General features: G+C 41.4%; 1 protein-coding gene across 1 annotated transcript; it reads right to left on the bottom strand.

Annotated features, from left to right (window-relative positions):
• Positions 1 to 892: 892 nt before the first annotated feature.
• lonp1 (lon peptidase 1, mitochondrial) lies at positions 893 to 18,104 on the bottom strand. The gene is made up of 21 exons (XM_035176746.2): positions 17,516 to 18,104; positions 16,339 to 16,427; positions 16,001 to 16,120; positions 14,798 to 14,963; positions 13,534 to 13,647; positions 13,319 to 13,380; positions 11,343 to 11,472; positions 10,775 to 10,858; positions 10,614 to 10,682; positions 9,430 to 9,581; positions 7,358 to 7,496; positions 7,095 to 7,273; positions 5,946 to 6,033; positions 5,160 to 5,282; positions 4,946 to 5,062; positions 4,569 to 4,709; positions 4,029 to 4,194; positions 3,135 to 3,221; positions 2,901 to 3,028; positions 2,163 to 2,327; positions 893 to 1,548 (listed from the first exon to the last, which is right to left on the bottom strand). Exons 1-21 carry the CDS (start codon positions 18,041 to 18,043, stop codon positions 1,393 to 1,395), a joined length of 3,003 nt encoding a protein of 1,000 aa, XP_035032637.1. The 5' UTR covers positions 18,044 to 18,104; the 3' UTR covers positions 893 to 1,392.
• Between the last annotated feature and the right edge of the window lie 1,530 nt (positions 18,105 to 19,634).

Genomic DNA, 19,634 nt, shown 5'->3' with positions numbered 1-19,634 from the left:
GGACGAGAGGAGAGGTGGGTGAAAAGAGGGGAGAGACAATAGTGGAACAACAAATACAATTAAAGTTAACCATCACAACGCTGTGCAATAATCCATTCAATTTCATTTACTCTGGTCTTACTTTTTATATTTCATTCCAGCCATTTTCAATCTTTTATTTACTTTCCCAAATTTCCTTTTGTCAACATTTGACAAACTATAGCACAAACGAAAATCTGTATGGTTGATTTAACGTTTTCTGGAATTTAAAAAAGAAACTGTATGAAATGACATTTCATGATTATAGGCTCAGTTCTAAATATGTATTGGACTATTTCACATTGTCATTGTTACTTTATAACTGATGATTATTATTTTGTTGATGTGCTCCTTTCAAGAGGCATCTATTACATTTCTGTCCGTCCTGGGAGAGGAATCCCTCACATGTGGCTCTCTGAGGTTTCTACATTTTTTCTCAAGTCTTATTAGGCAAATTGTGATTTGTGAATATGGGCTATACAAATAAAATGATTGATTGAAATATTGTTGTAATTTACTTATCTACTTTTAAAGATGTTAGGAGCTGAGATTATATTTTCATGTTATCAAAATCATTTTGATCTGATCTACACTGTAAACTAACAGTCATCTGAAATGAATGTCATCAGTCATCTTTCAGTGTTTGTTTAAAAGCATTTTTAAAGATAAAGATTTGCCTGATGAAGGTCTGGTACCGAAACGTCTCCTAATAAATCTCTGATTGCAAAGTAGACAGTGTGCGGGAGCTCTTTCAAAGTGATAAAAATAACCAACACTCATTGAGCCAACTGGATCCTATCATAGCTGTTGATTAAAAATCCATCTACAGGCCCAAATCAAAAAAAGGTTCACTAGAACAGATAACAGCACTAACTTTGTTTATTATTTAATTTATTTCATCATCACATAAGGTCTGTAATAATATAAAATAATATAAGAAATCTATGAAAGAATCCCATACAGCCCTGCACAATGAGAGCTGTGGGTAAAGAGGCTGACTGGCAGCAAAGTCATCGCCCCTACTTCTGCTTGGTAGCATTATATCCTGTGATGTCAGCTCAGTGTTCATCGTCTCCACCATCACCAGTACTGTACTGTGTATGTCAGTCTTAGGCACAGTCATCTGCATACTTTTAGTTCAGTGATGTTGGCGTCTGTCACATGACGTTCCTCCTACATCCAGGGATCCTGAGGTGACTTTAATGGAATCATATGAGAAATCAACAAGGAAGCAGTTCCTCTGGATGACACTATTTACAGCCAGAATGACAATCAGTGTTGGTGTGGTGATAAACAAGTACTGGTCTCTGAAGTGCTATGAAGAGAAGTCCTGGTACATCTCGGCTTGGCTTCATCACTGTAGTTGAATGTTGGTTAGGAGGGGTTCTGTGGAAACACAGTAGGGTAGATTTGGCTGTAGTGATCAACAAAGTGGACCTCCAGGCCATCAGTGATGTAGTCCGGCAGGTCAGAGAAGTCCTTCTTGTTCTCCGCTGGCAGGACCATGCAGGTCACACCAGCACGACGTGCCTGACAAACACAAGAGGGTCCAGGTTAAACTTTGAAGAATGATATGCACATTCATTAGATATTTATATGAGTTTGTTTGATTCTAAGGAGGATTATTGAAAAACCACCATTCACACAGTGTTTTCTGAGAAATCATTTCATCCTTGTGTTTCTTTTTCCTTTCTGTCAGTTTATGCTACGAGCTGATTTAGTTCCAGAGGACGCTTCATGAAGTCTGTCCTCAGGTGATGCCACTCAAGTCAGCGTTGGTTGCAGCTGATGACTATGGAGAGCACTTGCGTCCTCTCTCTCAAGGCTACATTAGCAGCTGTTACCATAACATGAATCTCTGACTGAACTGTGAGCAATCAAGGTGCATCGTGGGTAATATAGGTGCCAGGTTTTTAAAAGAACAACAATGCAATATATAAAAAAGACGCTATCTCTGAGTTCTTTAGTTAAATGCCATGCCACATCAGTGGAGCATCAGTGGAGTTTTTTTTCAAAACACAGCATATATTGAACTTGAAACCAGGTATTTACATGAAATGTGATAGATGAAAGGAAAATGTTTTGGCTGTTGTGTGTGTGTGTGTGTGAGTGCGAGTGAGAGAGTGTGCACGCGCTGAACTTACAGCGATAGTTTTCTCTTTGATTCCTCCAACTGGCAGTATTTTGCCGGTCAGGGACACCTCACCAGTCATGGCTACGTTCTGACGCACTGGCTGCTTGGTTGCAAGGGACAACAGTGCTGTGACAATGGTGCAGCCGGCACTTGGTCCGTCCTTAGGAGTCGCCCCCTAGATACAAGGGCACACAAGTTATAAAGCGTAACAGCGACCGCCCACTTTTAGAACGGCTCTGGTTCCGGAAATAAATTTCATGTTTAATGTTCTTCATTAACGTTTCAGGAAATCTTTATAAAAGAGATTAAAGCCTGGAACCGGTCCGACCAGCTACAAGATGAACGGTAGTGCTGTACTTCTCCTTCACGTTGAGATATAAACATGTTTTTCTTAAAACACAGTCATACAGACTTGTGGTTGTCTACAGGAGCATATAACTTTGTTTCACAACCTGTAGCTTGTGGTAATTTTACTTTGGATGATTACGACAAAATGGCAGATAATGAAAATCTCTATTGAGAAAATGAATGGGATCTTTGCTTCCAAAAACCACTGTTGAGCTCTATTGACCAACAGGTAAGAATGAGCGCTTCTGGCAGTCATCATACAGTATGTGTTTGATCCTTTAGGCACTTCTGATATGAAAATATCTAACAAACAAAATGTATTTAGTAGCTAGTACAGAGTAAAATAAAAAGATTAAACAGCAGCAACCATTTATGTACAGAACAGTATCCCCATAGTTACCTCAGGGACATGCAGGTGCAGGTGGGAGTTGACCAGAAAGTGGTTTTCTGGTTCCTGGGTCATCAGGAAGGCTCTGGCAAAGGTGGAGGCGATCTTTGCACTTTCTTTCATAACATCTCCCAGCTGACCTGCAGAGGAGCACCCACAGCTTTAAAATGCAGCGTTCACATCTGGTAAAGCCATCAGACAGGTGCAGCCTGCAGTGTGACTCAGTGTGTGACTGTCTTGACCGACCTGTGACCTCCAGTGTCCCCTCCCCTTTAGGGTCGTCTGGTCCAGAAGGACGGCGCAGTGAAGTCTCAATGAACAGCGTCGACCCCCCTGCACAGAGGACAGAGTTCAGACAGATCCTCAGGATGTTTCATTGTCTATTGGTTTGTGTATGTTTGTGTGTGTTAAGGTCACATTCATTTATATAGGACATTTAAAAACAACTGGAGTTGAGCTAAAGTGCTTTACAATCACAGCAAAGGAGAAGTTATAAAAGTATAGATAAAGAGAATAAGTTGTGCTGTGAATCTTAAGTCTGACAGAGATTAAGGGTTTAAGTGAAACTGAACAGATAACAGATATAAAAGAAAAAATGTATAAAATCAAATCATGATGGACTTTACCAGAATCCTGAGACAAACTCAGGCTGAATTAAAAGAAAGATTAAAAGGTTGGACTTCAAATTAGATTTATTCATCCGTCTGATTTTCTTTGTCCCCACATGACTCCTCAGATCATTATGACAGATTAGCAACAGCATCAGTCGCAACAGAATACTTTGGATCACCACAGGAAACACAGAGACGTGCACGTAGATGATTTTTGCAAACTAGCTCAAATAAATATCCCATGTATTATTTGATAAACTCGGGGAATGGAGGTCATATGTTTCTGGTACCTATGTTTTGGTGTCAGAGGCAGAAGAGTGTGAGAACCCAGGTTTAGAAAAGAATTGGCTTTAATTTAGCTATGATTCTGAGATTAAAACAACAACACAACAAACCTGTGTTGTTAAGAGAACCTACATGAGGACAAGATGATTTCTATTCTGTTTTCATTTAGTTGCAGAGAGTTCATCCACATTGATATCATATAAGCAGTTTGAGAAATGATTGAGTGAGTGTGTGCATGTCTCACCCATTGAAGTCCATGCCAGCCCCATAACAACTCCTGGTGGGGTGACATCATACATTCGATCCACTGTGAAAATAGGTTTACCCACGTAGTCCTGCAGGTTGTCAGGAGTAACAGTCACTGCAGCTTGTTCACCGCTGACTATAGAGAACGCCACCTTACGGAAAACCTGTCAGACGGATGGAAAAGGCATTATTCTCACACACTCACACACACACACACTGGGGAGAGACATTGACAAGAGCCTAACGCGTCTCTAATGATCAGGTGCTTAACCAGCACATGATCATCATTACTGGCTGAGCAGAATGTATTGTCTTGTATATTTATTTTTGTCACACAGAATCTCAGTTCATTTCCAGAAGTACCGTTTTCCCAATGAACACCAGTGACTGTAAGATTCACAGAGCAATTGGTTTTATGTATTAGCCTCCTCCATCCTCACACCCACTGCAAACCCCCGCGCTACCTGCTGCTCCTATTACAGCAGGACTTAGCAACTAGGATTAAGTTTTTGTTGTCAGATTTTTTACACTATTTTACCTTTTCCACTTGTTTCTGCAGGTTCCTGACTCCAGACTCTCGGCAGTACTGCCTGATGAGCAGACTGAGTGCGTCAGGTGAGATGGACGACTTCTTGTCAGTCAGACCACACCGAGCAAGCAGCTGGGGGACCAGGTAGCGCTGAACACACAGAAACAGAAATTAAAAGCATAATGTACTGGCAAGGTATATAAAACTTTGTGACTGACGACTTTGAAAAACCTTATTATAAAGAATAAACAATAAAAATATTAAACAGCAAATTTAATGCAAAACAATATGACGACACATTAAAATTGTGCACATTTAAATTCAAAGTGTTTTCCATAATAGTCTTTCATTCGCCGTCCCAGTGCAGAGGTGGAAGTTGGTGTTACCTCAGCGATAACCAGTTTCTCCTGGGCCACATATCCAGACACATTGATCATCTCCATCCTGTCTCTGAGAGGCTCTGGGATGGTGTCCGTCACATTGGCCGTGCAGATGAACAACACCTTCATTGGAGCCAACAGAAATGTGCAAGGCTTAAATGTTGAGCGCCTGTCATTTGCTAGGACTGTGGCCCTGCACATAAAGCGAGCACACTCTTACCTTTGACAGATCCACAGGAACATCCAGGTAGTGGTCGAGGAAGTTAGCGTTCTGCTCAGGGTCCAGTAGTTCGAGCAGTGCGGAGGATGGATCTCCCTGGTAACCACGACCCATTTTATCCACCTGGCAATGACAGGTAGGAAAAACACATAATCATTATTATTAATAATGTCATCAAAGTGCTTTATGTCTCAGGAAAAAGCAAAAATCCCCAAAAGTCTGAGAGACAACCCAATAGCAACAAGCTTCAGACGATTCTCCATTCTCCACAGAATCCAACACATAAGGCAGAAGAGCTGGGTAGTTGTTGATTATCCTCTGTGGCTTCATCATTACAACTGACCCCTTTCACATGACACATTTAATCCATAGGTGTTTTCGTTCCACAGTCGCCAAAGTTTGCTCATTGTTGGAACTGTTGGGTTTCTCTATAATTTTGTAAGGTCCCCACTATGCAAAGTGCTTTAAATAATGTACGTACTGTATGTTGGGATTCTGCGCTACACAAATAATATTGAGTTCAGTATATATTGATATATAGATATTTATAGACCATATTACCAGACAATGTCTCACTGGCTTTGGTGAAACCCTGACATTGAAACGCCACCCCCTGGTTCTACGGACCAGCTCCTCTACTGGTATCTGAAGCTAAAACTGATCCTGTTCATTGCAGACAGTAAATACTGTACCCCCTCAGTGGACTTCCTGTGGTCATCTTCAGGTGGATTTGATATAGAGTTTCATTAATCTCACCACATACAACTACAGCACCACCATACTGACCTCATCGATTAACACCAGAGGGTTCTCTGTTTTGGTTTTCTTCAGGCACTGGATAATCTTTCCTGGCATCGCTCCAACATAAGTCCTCCTGGAAGCAAACACAAAAAAATAAATGTCACAAAATAAAATTGAAGAACTCTGATATTGTTTAGTGCCAATAATAAACTCTTATAATTCAGAGCGTCGTCTGTGGACACTTCTTAGAAAGGATTTCCGCTCTGTGTTTTACACTCACACAGAAAGACAGCAGTGCCACTTAAGGGCAGAGGCCAGAGCAGAGAGAATGAATCTTCAGTTTATTTTCTACTCAAATCATGGCACATTGCTAAGCTAAACACAAATTTTAATGCAATGCATTTATCCACACATTATATAATATGTTGAATTCTCTCCGGCAGCTGTATCTGTCCAGCAGTGATTCACCTCACATCAGCAGCAGAGGAGAGAATGAATGATTGATTGGTTTATTGTAAAAGACCTGCAGCCAAGTCTGAGGGCTTTAGGTAACAATTCATCAGTCCAACAGCATGTCATGGTATTCTGATGGTTTTTGTAGCTGATACATGTTTGTCAATGAGGAGTCTCTTTGTAATAAGGTTTTTACAAACAGGTTCACAGTCATTAAATGTAGCCTCTAAGCAGCCCAAAAGCATTTGTGGACTTTTATATTACTATCTATATGTGACACTTTTACTTACTGTTAGCTCATATTTCACTGCACCTCTATGGGAACTCAGTCTCAATGACACTATTGTTTATCCATGTCTTTTGAGTTGCATAAAACAGGTTTAATGTCATTGTACATTTCTACAGAATCTGGTTGGTGCAAGTGGTTTATTTTTGGCAAATTTTTTTTATCATACAAATCAAATTAAATGATTTTGATTATTTATCACAATTTTTTTGCTTGAAATGTGATACACATGAAATGTTCAAGTTTTTAAACGTCTCTAAATGTGATAAATGTTAACGTTTAAATGACCCATTGGGTTTTGGTTCTCTAAATATTGCTTTTCTGGTAAAAAATTATACTTGTCAGTCTAAAAGTATACCCGTGTATTGCATCTGCCAAATACCGGAAAGTTGTCTGTACATGATACTGACAATGTAAGCTGCCATCAGGTATGATAGAAGTATAGTCTTCCAGACCTGTGTCCTTTAATCTCAGCCACGTCAGTCATTCCTCCCACGCTGAACCTGAAGTACTGTCTGTTGAGAGCTCTGGCTATGGAGCGAGCGATGGAGGTCTTTCCTACACCAGGGGGACCATAGAAACACAGGATCTTCCCCTGGGTGGAGCCACGCAGCTGACTCACTGCAATGAACTCCTGCACGAGAAAAAAGACGAAGCCAGGTTAATTTAACATGAAAAAGCTGTGTGGATGGATGTATCTGTGTGTGTGAGCACTAACCAATATGCGTTTCTTAACATCGTCCATCCCGTAATGATCTTCTTCTAGAACCTCTTTCGCTCTCCCCAAAGATAAGTTCTCATCACTATTGGTACCCCAGGGCATGCTGGTCAGCCAGTCCAGGTAGTTCCGGGTCACACTGAAACAAACAAACAGAGGAATTATCACCAAACAGAGTATGTACAACCTTCAGTTCAGAATATTTTCTTTTTTCTTTGAAGGGGGTAATCCCTTTCAAAGAAAAAAGCCTCAGTGCAAAATGTGTCTATTATATCTACAAAGTTTCACATACAGAGGACAGAGCTTAGCTACAAAGAGATCATCACTAAAGCATCCTTATTCTTTTTACCGTTATTTGTAGTGGTGCACCGATGTATCGGCCGTATATCGGTAGCGGCCGATATTTGCCTCGTTTACTGCCATCGGCGTATCGGTAATAAACTTGACTTTCACCAATAACATTGGCCGATGTTCATTGGTATGTTTTCTGCAGCCTGCCAATCTGGCATCCAGATTATGGTACACTGACGCCGGGTTTACACCGGGCGCTGAAGCGCCGCGCCGCGCAGCGCAGCGCCAAGGAAAGCCAGGCGCCTCCCATCCCCCCCTGTTAAACCTTTGTGTGGTTCACATGGGCTGCGATGCGCCGCGCCGCACCAGCGCCCTTCACCGATGGTTTCGGCGTGCGAGCGAGCGTATCGCGCCAGGAAACAGACTGAAAAATGATTTTAAACGATATAAATGACATATTTTATATGATATAAATGATCAAATATGCATCCCATACTTTGTATTCCCCTTCTGTTGTCCTGGAGTTTTAATTTTCCCAATCACATAATTAAATGTCCCCCTCTGCCCATCCACTACAGCCACACAAGCAGTCATATAGATAAAAAGAGGGGGCTTGCTTGGAGAATACGTCATTTACCCCCGACACCTCCTATTGTGTTGTGTTGCACAGCAAGCTAGTAGTAGCACTGCATCTTGACTTGAATTTATATGGCATTCCCTAAGGGTTTATGCTAGTGTTTTGTAAGGCTGCATTGCAAGCATCTGTTTACAGTTGAGATGATGTCTTGAGTAGGCCTGGTGATACTGTTAAATGTTTGGCTGAATAGGTGTCTATGTCCATCCATGGCATCTAAAGTTACACTTGTCACTTTTTCTGTTTTTCATATTATTCAAGTAATAAACAAATATCGGTATCGGCTAGATTGTTGTTTTAAATATCGGTATCGGCCAAGAATTTCCATATCGGTGCATCCCTAGTTATTTGTTCTGTTTCCACTGAGTGTCCCACCAAAACACACCTGGAGTGTAACCTGGAGTGTAACCTGGAGTTCTGGCACTCAGAGTGAGAACAAGGGCCCTACTTTTTAAATCTGAACTAGTACTAGAACAAAATCACATTATCTCTAGGTACTTTACAGTGTAGAGTGAGATCTTACAATATTGTAGAGATACCCAACAGTGGTTTGAAAGCAAGTGTATTTAAAATGTGACTAAATCCACTTTTGTTACTTTACCAGCAGAAAACAGGTCACTGCTCTAAAGGATTGTAATTAAAGAATCATGGATGTTTTGTAACAAAAAAAAACCGAGGACACTTGATGGGTAAAATGACAACTGTATCAGTCTGAAACTTGCAGAGCCAGAGTGCCACTGACACAAATTATCTAAGATCAGACTCAACATCATCTTACTACAGGAGAAGTTCTAGACCTGCAGGTTTAACTTTGGTTTAAGTTATGCAACATCAATATGCACATTTTAAACTGCTGCAGTTCTGACTTCAATGCCACTGGCAGCCAATGAGAGGTACACTTAAATTTTTGTATAGTTTGTTCTGAAGGGGGCATTAGATGAAATCTCATGAAGCATCCAAAATGGAAAAGGATTATTTTCTGTGCAGAATGAACGTCCTCAACAAATTTTGCATTTTTGGAAATTAGTGAGGCGGGGGGTCATCATAACATTAGGAATGATGTTCCATCATGGTTACTTTACAAAGTTAATAACATAATTAGTCAAAGGTCCTTGCAGACAAGACAAAAAAAATCCACAAGACCCACTTGAACTCTGACGAGTGGTTGTCCAACAGTCCCAGCTTGTTGAGTTCTTCATTGATGACTTCCATGATGTGTTCGGGGACAGTCCTTTCTTTTAGTCTCTCACGAAACTTCTCCTCAATGGCTTCTTTGTCCTCTTTTTCCAGACCCAGCTCCTGAAAACAGCCACACACACTTTGTTTTAGTCCAGAGACCTGCTCCTTAGACCTGCTGGAGCAGGTACTGAGATTATTCACTGTCCTGTCTCAGTGCTGGAGAGCACAGATCACTCATGATTCTCTATAGTGACTGTCTTACATGAATGATCTGATTCTTTTCAATGGAACCGAGTTGTAGACTACTTGTGCCTTTCCTAATAATTGTGCCTAAATTTCACTGCCCCAAAGCCACGCCACTTTCTTTCACGTAAACAGATGGAAGATAAGATTTCCATCTCTGAGAAGGTCAAGGGGGGTCATGGAGGGGCTTCTCTCCATTCGTCTAACCAAATCATATGGTATCACCTTCTGTAATCTATCTAGTAATTGATTTTAAAATCTCGTATGTCACAGGTAATCACTTTCATGGCAGCAACATTCATTGAATCACTTCCTCTTTAGCAACTTGTCTACAAAGAAAAAGCAAAACATTCACTTTATTGCTGCAATGCATTATATCGAGCTGATTTAGAGCGTTTATTTTGAAAAGTAGTGAACTTGGTTCTAAAGATTGTGTCGATTGAAACAGACCTCTGAAATAGGCGACATGCAATTTATGAAATAATAACACCAGTTCAGTAAATTATTCAAACTTATATATTGGTCAAACACATGAACCCCAATAAAGCAAATTCTGATTAATTTTATGAAAAACATAATAATTGTAGAGCTTCATTGCAGATAAACCAGGTAGGACAATCGCAAAGTTTTCTAACTTCACTCTGCACCATAGACAGTTTATGAAGAGCACTGCAGAAAAATCCAGCATTCTTTACACAATTACAACTGACAGTATATTGAAGAACTGTTTGAAGAGGACTCCCTAATGACAAGGAATAATTCTGAAGTAGACAAGGGAAGAGGGGGCGCTGTCATTCTGGAAAATATAATACACATGTGTTATTAACAATATGTGAAGGAGGAATAAAACAGTCCACAGACAGACACACAGATGGATGGACAGACAGAAAGACAGACAGACAGCTCTACCTTCTTAATGATCTTGAGCTGCTCCTGTAGCAGGTACTTCCTGTGGGTCTGCTTGATCTTTTCCTCCACCTGTGAGCAGAGCAGCAACACAAATCAGTGACTGATGAGTGGAGCAGTGGCTGATTAATGTTTACAGTACATGTTGGATGATGACCTCTGACCTCTCGGCCTAGTCGCTGCTGCAGTTTACTCAGCTCATACTCCTTCTTTAGCAGAGACAGAGCCTTGTAGAGACGCTTTGGGATCTGCAAACAACAACAACACGTGTCAGAGATTTCACAGCTTAAAAGGAAGAACTTCACTAAATAAATTTGTAGATAGATATTTTTTGAAAAGGAGAAGCAGCCAGAGTTTTCATAAGTATCTGATGTTGGCTCGATGGCTGAACATTAAATCAATTCCAGCCAACTACCTTCATCTGTCACTTTTTTACTTTTTTTTGTTAATCAAAAAGGTGAAAAAGATGCTGCACTCAAAAACAAACTTGGGCAGAAAAAAAGCAAATTTGACTTCATAGCTGGGTTTTCAAAGTGCACATTTCAGCTAAGAAGAAAGGACTTGAAGGATGAGCCCCAACTGGTTGGTTTGACAAATACACATCAGATAATTTTCCCTACTTCTGCTAACGAGCAGCACACAGCCACTTCCCTGAGCCTTTAGAACAGAATGATCCTGGACAGCCAACTCCCACCAGTAGATACAACAGCTGTACGCGTGCAGGTCGCTCACATTGATCTCCTCCAGGACGTCCTGTAGTTCATGTGACTCGGCCCCCGTCAGAGCTGCTCCCATGTCACTGAGGTAGATGGGATTATCAACCACCCTCTGACCAGCCTGCATCATCTGTAGGACAGACTCCCTGAGACACACACACACACACACACACACACACACACACACACACACACACACACACACACACACACACACACACACACACACACACACACACACACACACACACACACACACACACACACACACACACACACACACACACTTTAGAACACTTCTATTTTAGCATCGCTACTTTAGGATTTGGTTGTTTGTTTTTGGGTTACAGTTTTTCCACACTAACTGTCCATTCATATTCTACTGATAAATAAAACTGCTGCTTACAATGCACCATGATCCATCCATTGGACTTCCCTGAATAATTATAACCACTGCTGCTTCAGGATCATGACAGACGCACATTAAAGGTCCGGCCTTCCTGTATGTGTCAGAGTCTGCTTCCTTCTCACCAACCCTCTGACCTGCGCTCACTTTACACTTTGCGATGTTTACTTTGTGTTTGTTTGATTCACTTTAGAGTTTATGAGACATGTTTAAACCTGCTGCACAACACGAGACGTAACATGATGCGCAGAGTCAGGACATCAGGGTTACAGGGACCGGAACGATCCGGAGTCATGATCCAACATCATCGATTATTAACTATTTTAGAATATAGGACTAGATGGTGAATATCCCACCGAACAATTATAGGCCAATAAACAATTGAACGAAAGCCAAAACTGTTATATTTCAATATGAACATTCTCATATACTATATTGTAAACTAAGTAAAATCTATCTCAACTGGTATTGTTGAAGATTTTTAGTAAGATATAAAATGATGAGGATTAAAGGGCATAAATTTCATGGATATTTCGTCAATGCATTAATAAATTTAATTATTGTTGTCTATTAAAGCCTATTTGTATTTAAATAAATGGAGATCTAATATACTATGCATTTAGTTAAAAGGATGTGTGTTTACATTTTCTAGGAAAGCCCTTGTTGGGGTGTTTTTGTAAAGAAATCAATGGATTCGCCGCAGTTCCCCTGAAGCCAGTCAGCTCACAGTGGACGTAACTCAGTGACGTCAAACGTACCTGAGACGGTGTCGAGGGTCGAACTATCACATTAGATTTAAAAAATAAAAAAACGTAACTCAATACCTATTGGCTGTAAATAAAAATTGAAGGGTCTGGGGTGCAAAGAGCTGAATCCAGAGGAAAATCTGCAACAACCAATTAAAGAGCAGCCTCAGGTCCCATGGTTGCCAAAAGTTTAAGGACCCCCATTCACTTTCATTAGGCCAGCACCCCAAACCCGGACATATTCTGTATTCAGACAGAAATTACAGAAAATACAATTTGAAAACAACATATTTTGAATGCTCACAGGTGCTTAAGGTCTACCAGGAGCATTGTACGAGTAAACTTTTATTATTTAATATAAATTATGTTTAACATGTTTATACAGGCCTTTTTGTCTCAGAATGTTGGAGAGGGCGGGCGCCCCAGCGCCCCGTATTAACCAGCCGCCACTGGATCCATCCATCATTATCATATCACTATATAATAGAGACTCATAACTGGTATATTGTGTCTGAATGTGTGCAGGTGTGTGTATAGTTCAAGTCATGTTAACAAGTTAAAGAAAATACATAATGAAAAAGTTGCAAAAATCTAGGCCTTGAACTTTGAGTAAAATTCAGGATACAGAATACTACAAAAATCTATACAAGATATTATTGGAAACAATGAAAGGAAACCTGTGTTTAAGGTTCTATCACAGAACATATTGAAGCTGCTTTTGCTAATATTGATGCAGGCCTGCAGGGTGTGTGTGTGCTTGAGTATGAAAAACATGTATGACTTTAAGGGACCAAGGACAGACTGTGACAGATGACTGAGTAACTAAATAAAAGGTCTGACCTGTACAGCGGGTTGAGTGCAATGATGTCCCTGATGGTCTTCACTATCTCTGCTGTCAGTGCCTGCAGACAAACACACCACATCCCACAAGTTCAACTCTTAACTGAGACCATCTGTTCTACAACAAATGCCAAACAATCACCAATGATTTCAGTTTAACAATGAGTGAAACACATCATCTCAATGGAACACATATTGTAATGTGCGTTTTGTACCTTGACCTCCTCTGTGACAGTGAACTGCTCATGTTGAACATTGTCCACTTCCACCATCAGGATGTCGGAGGAGGGGAGAGGCTGGAGCTCTGGGCTCAGGTCTGCGTCTGAAATCTGACCAAACACAACGGGGTTCACATCACAGCCATCAATGTGAAAACCAACATAAACTCCACATACTTTCACTGCCCTCTTTTACACACAGTGGTGACAGTGGCCTAAACATTTATGATTTTTTTTAAATAGTGGCTGAATAGATCTATTAGATCACTGCTGTATGTGTCTCCAAACCAGTCAAACCACAGTTTATTCATGTCTGTCCAGACTCATTTAATAAACTATGTAGTGAAAAAGGAATTTAAAGGAGACCTATTATGCTCCTTTTTGGGGATCATAATTATAATTTGGGGCACTACTTGAAAAGGTGTACAAGCTCCAATGTTCAGAAAACACTTTAGTTTCTTAATTCTAATCATTGCTACAGCAACAGAGACTCTCACAGCTGGATTAAAAAAAAACAAGTCATTAGCTGTGTCTCAATTCAGGAGCCACTTCCTTCGCAGGCTGCTTTTGAAGACCGAATGTGCCACAGTGACGCGATCACTCTCCCATTTCGAAGGCTCCTCCAAATGCGGCCGTAAAACGCATCCTTCCATTCCCAAGAAATGCAGGCTCCAACAGGTGGATCCTTCCCGGCCCGATGCATCCCAGGATTCACGGCGCAACGGTGACAAATCCTTTTTCTTCGAGGTAATGGGGCTGACAAGCGATGAGACTTCCGATGCTAAAGCATAAGGCTTCAACTCAACTGAACAGCTGACGGTAAACATGTTAAAAAACCAAGGGGCATTAAAACTTCTTGTCGTGTCCAAATGCAGCTCTGTTGCTAGGTGACAGCAGTAAGCTGGTGATGCTGATCCCAGAAATCCTCTGTAGACCAGACTGTCTCATTTCAGTTTGGCCTTCGGCGTCAACGCGGCACAAGAAGACCGCCCCCTTCGTGGTCCAAGGCAGCCCCTGAATTGCGACACAGCTATTGTGTGCTGACTCACAACCATCTGAACCAAGAACTGTATCGGAAACACAAGCCCAGAAAAATACATCCATAGCCACAAAGCTAAACAAGGCATTTTCCAGACAAGGTGAAGGTGTTGATGTTGAAGATGATGATGAAGGTGCTGATTGGCTGCATCCTCTGCTGAAGTGTTAGTCTGGGTAATGTTTGAGGGTTATTCATTTTGCATGTGAGGCTCGTGTTACACACCTTGTCCTCCACCTGCTCTGCCACAGACCCTGGTTGGTCCTTACGGCTGCGTTTAGATTTGCGTCTCGGTGGAGGTTTGGACTGGGACTCAGGCTCAGCCTCTGACCACACGGGGGGCGTTGCGGCCTCGTCAGGCTCCACCTCCAGCTGTCTTGTGATCTTGATCCTGAAAGGCCAGAGTGTACAGTACATATAGCTGAGGTGGTCTACACATGGTACAGGGGTGGGCGATCTGACCATTTATATTGTGATCAACCTTGAAGACGTCGGTGATCTACTTTTTGAGCGAATCATAGATGGTGACATTTTATGCCATTTAAACTCACTATGTTCACAATCCAACTGAATGATGGTGTACTAGATTAACCCTGCTGATTGGCCAATATATATCATGTGTCTCTATCATAGGTTCTCAGTTGATTCTGCTGAAAAAGATTTAAACATGATCTGTCAGCATGGTGGACGAGGACATCAGTAATGTGGCAGTGGTTTGTCTCTGCATAGTCAGATATTTCTCAAAGCAAAATTAACTCTCAGGCGAGGGTCGACAATGCAGTAGGCAACCTGACAAATCTGTTCAAACACCATCGTTCCAATACAAATCATGTAGAAATAATTCAGTTATAGTGATCAAGTAATCCGCTTACAGTGTTCATTTTTTACATATTATGTTGTTGTACCCATTCTGAGTTTACACGTGTCTGATGACACCGTTTGTGTGTGTGTGTGTGTGAGAATGAGAGAGCGAGAGTGAGAGTGAGAGCGAGAGTGAGAGCGAGAGAGAGAGAGAGAGAAAAAAAGTGAGTCACTTTGTGTGTCTGCTGTTACCTTTCCCTCAAATTCTGGGACTATCATACAGAAGTTACGCAATTCGGTTACAGTAGTCAACTGCCTATGGTGATCAATTTGGCCCGGGACAAAAGTCATCACTATAAGCAGTTTCCATTGTACTACAATTTTTTCATGCAATACTGGGCTTGGTGCAAATAGATCAGTCCATAGACTGATAAGAGTACATTTCAAATTTAGGAAGAAAGATCGCAATTCAGATCAGGGATCGCTACTGAATGTTAAAAAGAATGTACCAGTTTCAGTCCTGTCCCTGATAAAAGCGATACAACTTTAGTTTATGGATTTTTGTTCCAACAAACCCCCCATTTTACACAGAACTTGTAGTCATCCAGCAACAGTAGTGTTTCTGACCTGCGATGTCCCATGACAATCATCCTCAACTTGTCTCCCAGGTCCTGCATCTCATGAATCTGAACAAAGGTCCCTGTAGAGTAGACGGCGTCAAGAGACTCCACCACATCTGACTCATTACTGGAACAGAGAGAGACACTCGTTACTACACACACACGCATCACAGTCACTGACATACTTACATATTGTGTGGACACAATTATGAAATGAATTTGTTAAATTATTTGTATTTCTATAACACTTGATTTCTTGTCACAACAACCATGGTACTGTGAGGTTCTGATTATGAAATAACCTTAATTCGGTCAATTATGAATGTGTCATCAGAGTCATCTTACTTATCATCTCTCTTCAGGAAGACTCCAGCGTACGGCTGAGCCAGGCGAACCTTCCTCCTCAACAGCTCCATCAGCGCTTTGTTCTTTACCTGACAGGAAAAGAGACAGACGCATCACACACAGACTCACACTCAGCAGCACTTGAAACTACTTTACCTGAAATGTCAGATTTACCCCTGCATGTCATTTTATTATGGATTGGCTATACGGAGGGAGCTTTTAGGGAGTGCCAGTGAGTCTGGAAAAATGACCACACACGAGAATTTCTAATGTGTTAATACAGTCGTTAATACAATAAAGCCCTTTTCAGAGCTGCATGGTATAAACATCTGTCTAAGGTAATCTGGTCAAAAGGACATCTCACACCTTTGTCAGCTTGTCATGTAACACATTCTATGAAAATGTGTCTCCAGTAACCATGGTGATCAGATCTCACTTCCTCACTCTACAAGCAAATAAACATGTACATCATTTTTGTTCAGATCACAGGATGTTTTAATCCAGTCTGACAATACAGAGGGGGCCGTTGTTCATTCATTTGATTGTGTGTGTGAGTGTGTGAGAGAGAGAGAAAGAAAGAAAGAAAGAAAGAAAGAAAGAGAGAGCAGGCAGCTCAGCAAGAAGGGGCTGAGCCAATCAATGAATTTTAAATCATATTTGTGTCATTTGACAGAGTAAAAAATTGGAAAAACAATATGGGTGATGAGCATTAAAAAAGTGTGTCAGTGGCCACAAATTAATTTGTGTATGTAAAACACAGAAGTGAACTAATAATTCGGGTCAGAGGACATAAGCTGAGTAGGTGGTCCTCCAATCTGATCCAGGACACATTCACGTCCACACAGCTAATGCTTCTCAAATCACCCCTTAATGGGATCAGATGTCCAATGCATCCCGTTTCTTTCAGTCCAAATGGAAACCAACAGTCTCTTTTGTCAAAGGAATAATACAGCACTGTTTTCTGGCTCACAGAAATTAGGTGCACTGACTGGAGCTGCACATGCTTGTTGTAAGCAAAGACATTAGAGCCTGATCTAAAACAACGTTACAAATGAGAAAACCCTCTGGCTGTGCCCCATTACTCCAACACAGCTCAGCCTCCAGGAGTGTGACCTCCGAGCGTTGCTGTGGGATTGCATCATCCCGGGTCACTGAAGGAGATCGGCGTCTTCCTCACCTCTATGATCTTGATGAAGCGGGGGAACACCGGGTTCCTGCTCACAGCGATTAGCGGCACATTGGGAAACACCTCCGGGACCATCATGGGGGTGAGCGCTGTCATCTGAGGTCCGCTGTACGGGACTCCCCCGTCTCCCCCAGACTCCTCTCCCCCGGAGCCTGCACTCTCGCCGCCGTCCTCCCCGGAGAAGCCGGCACCGCTGGCCCGGTTCCCGAACATCCTGTCCTGCACCATGAAGGGCCGAGGTGTCGGTGTGAGAAGATCGGTTTGGCCGCGGAGCACGGCACCGACTCGCATCCACCGGTGGGTTCTAAGGGTCAGCCTGCAGCCAGCTGTCATTGCTGTGCTGACGGGAACGTGAGAGCAGCTCCCGGTGCTGGTGTAGAACCGTGGCGGCTGAAGGCGGCTCAGAGCTGACGTGTCGCTGCTGGGGGTCCGGCTCCACCCGGCCCAATTCACTTTGACTACAGACGGATTTCTGTGCATCTGTCTCGCAGCGCTCAGCATCTTCATGCACGCCGCCATGTTGCTCTGGAGCTTTCTGCAGCATGTGACCCACCTTCTTCCGTCAACGTTTGATGACGTAGTACTGGTTTCACAACACAACGGACGGTGAAGCGCTGCTGATGTCAAACTTCTGCTGTCATTTCTACAGTAACTCGGATAGTTCAAAATACAATGAAGAAGCTGTAACTTAATTTCTTAACTCAGTAAAGGAATTGAAAACTATTAAAACTGTGTGTGTCAGCCCTCTTGGATTACAGGAAACTGCGATTAGCCAATTTAACAATTGCTCCTCATCGATGTAGACCTATTTCTCTACTTAATATTGATGATAAAAGCATTGCCTTGTTTTTTGCCAGTAGACTTAAAGCAGCCCTTGACACAATTATTGATGAGACTCAGTCAGACTTTGTGAGAAATAGACATATTTCTATTAATGTTAGACTTGTCTTGGGCATACTTGAGTGTTCTGAACTGGTATCTGAAGATTGTTTTGTCTTCTTTCTAGAATTCTATAAGACCTTTGATTCAATAGAACATCATTACATTTTTTCCTACATAGAAAAATTATTATAGTACTTTATGTAATTAATGTACTTTATGACTTTTCAAAGGCATCTGGTCTTTGCTGGAAATAAATATGAACTTTTGGCTGTTAAAGACTGTATTACACACTATTTGCAACATCCCTGCAAAGGACCAAATTACTTATTCGGGGATCCACATTTCTAAAGAACAAAAATCAAGATGCTCCTTAAACTTGAATCGGATTATCCAAAATAACTTACAAGAAATTGGACCACTGGTTGCAAAGAGACTTATCTTTAAAAGGCAGAGTTTTAATTAGGAAGGATGAGGCTTTATATGGGCTCACATACATTGCACTGGCCTTTCATCTTGACAGTAATGTTAGTAAAGTTATTGATTGGATGCTTTTTAATTTTATTTGGAAAAGTCATACACATTATATCACAAAAACTGCTGTTATGAATAATTACAAATCTGGAGGGCTTAACTTTCTGGATTTTATGACCCTGAATAATACAAATTAATTCATAAAATGTGTGTATCGGAGGGCAACAAACTCGGGGGGGTCATCACTGACTTTGTCCACTGGTTTAAACTGAATCGCCTTAAGATAAGATAAGGTTGGTGTTTGGGTTATAGTGGAAAACATAAGTTTATGATATTTACATGTTGTGCTCAGCATGATAATCTTCACAAGTAGTCCCCGATGAGTAGGGTATCTACCAGGTGATATTGATGTTTTTTATGTCAAAGAATTACAACATGAACATGTCTTGAGCTTGTGTTAACCACAGACCCTTTTTCAGGCATCTAAACAAAAACCTTTGACTTTAGAAGGAGGGAACGGCAAGTGCAAAAAAGCTAAAACTAAAATACGTGTTCCAGTGAGCATAATGCCACATAATGTTACTCACAAGTACATTTCTGAGGTTGGGTGAGAAGACGGCACAACAGTAAATGTTATAGTGCAAGCGTGAAAACACCCAGTTCATTTCACTCACAGGGTTGAAAATGTGTCCAAGATCATGTAACAGTTTCAAACAGCCAATCTGCTCTATTTGGCTGCATGAAGAGAATAGAGCAG

This window comes from Hippoglossus stenolepis, chromosome 14 (assembly GCF_022539355.2).
Source record: "Hippoglossus stenolepis isolate QCI-W04-F060 chromosome 14, HSTE1.2, whole genome shotgun sequence".
Classification (NCBI taxonomy): domain Eukaryota; kingdom Metazoa; phylum Chordata; class Actinopteri; order Pleuronectiformes; family Pleuronectidae; genus Hippoglossus; species Hippoglossus stenolepis.
Note: the sequence above shows the minus strand (reverse complement) of the source record. Positions and strands in the feature narration are given on the sequence as shown.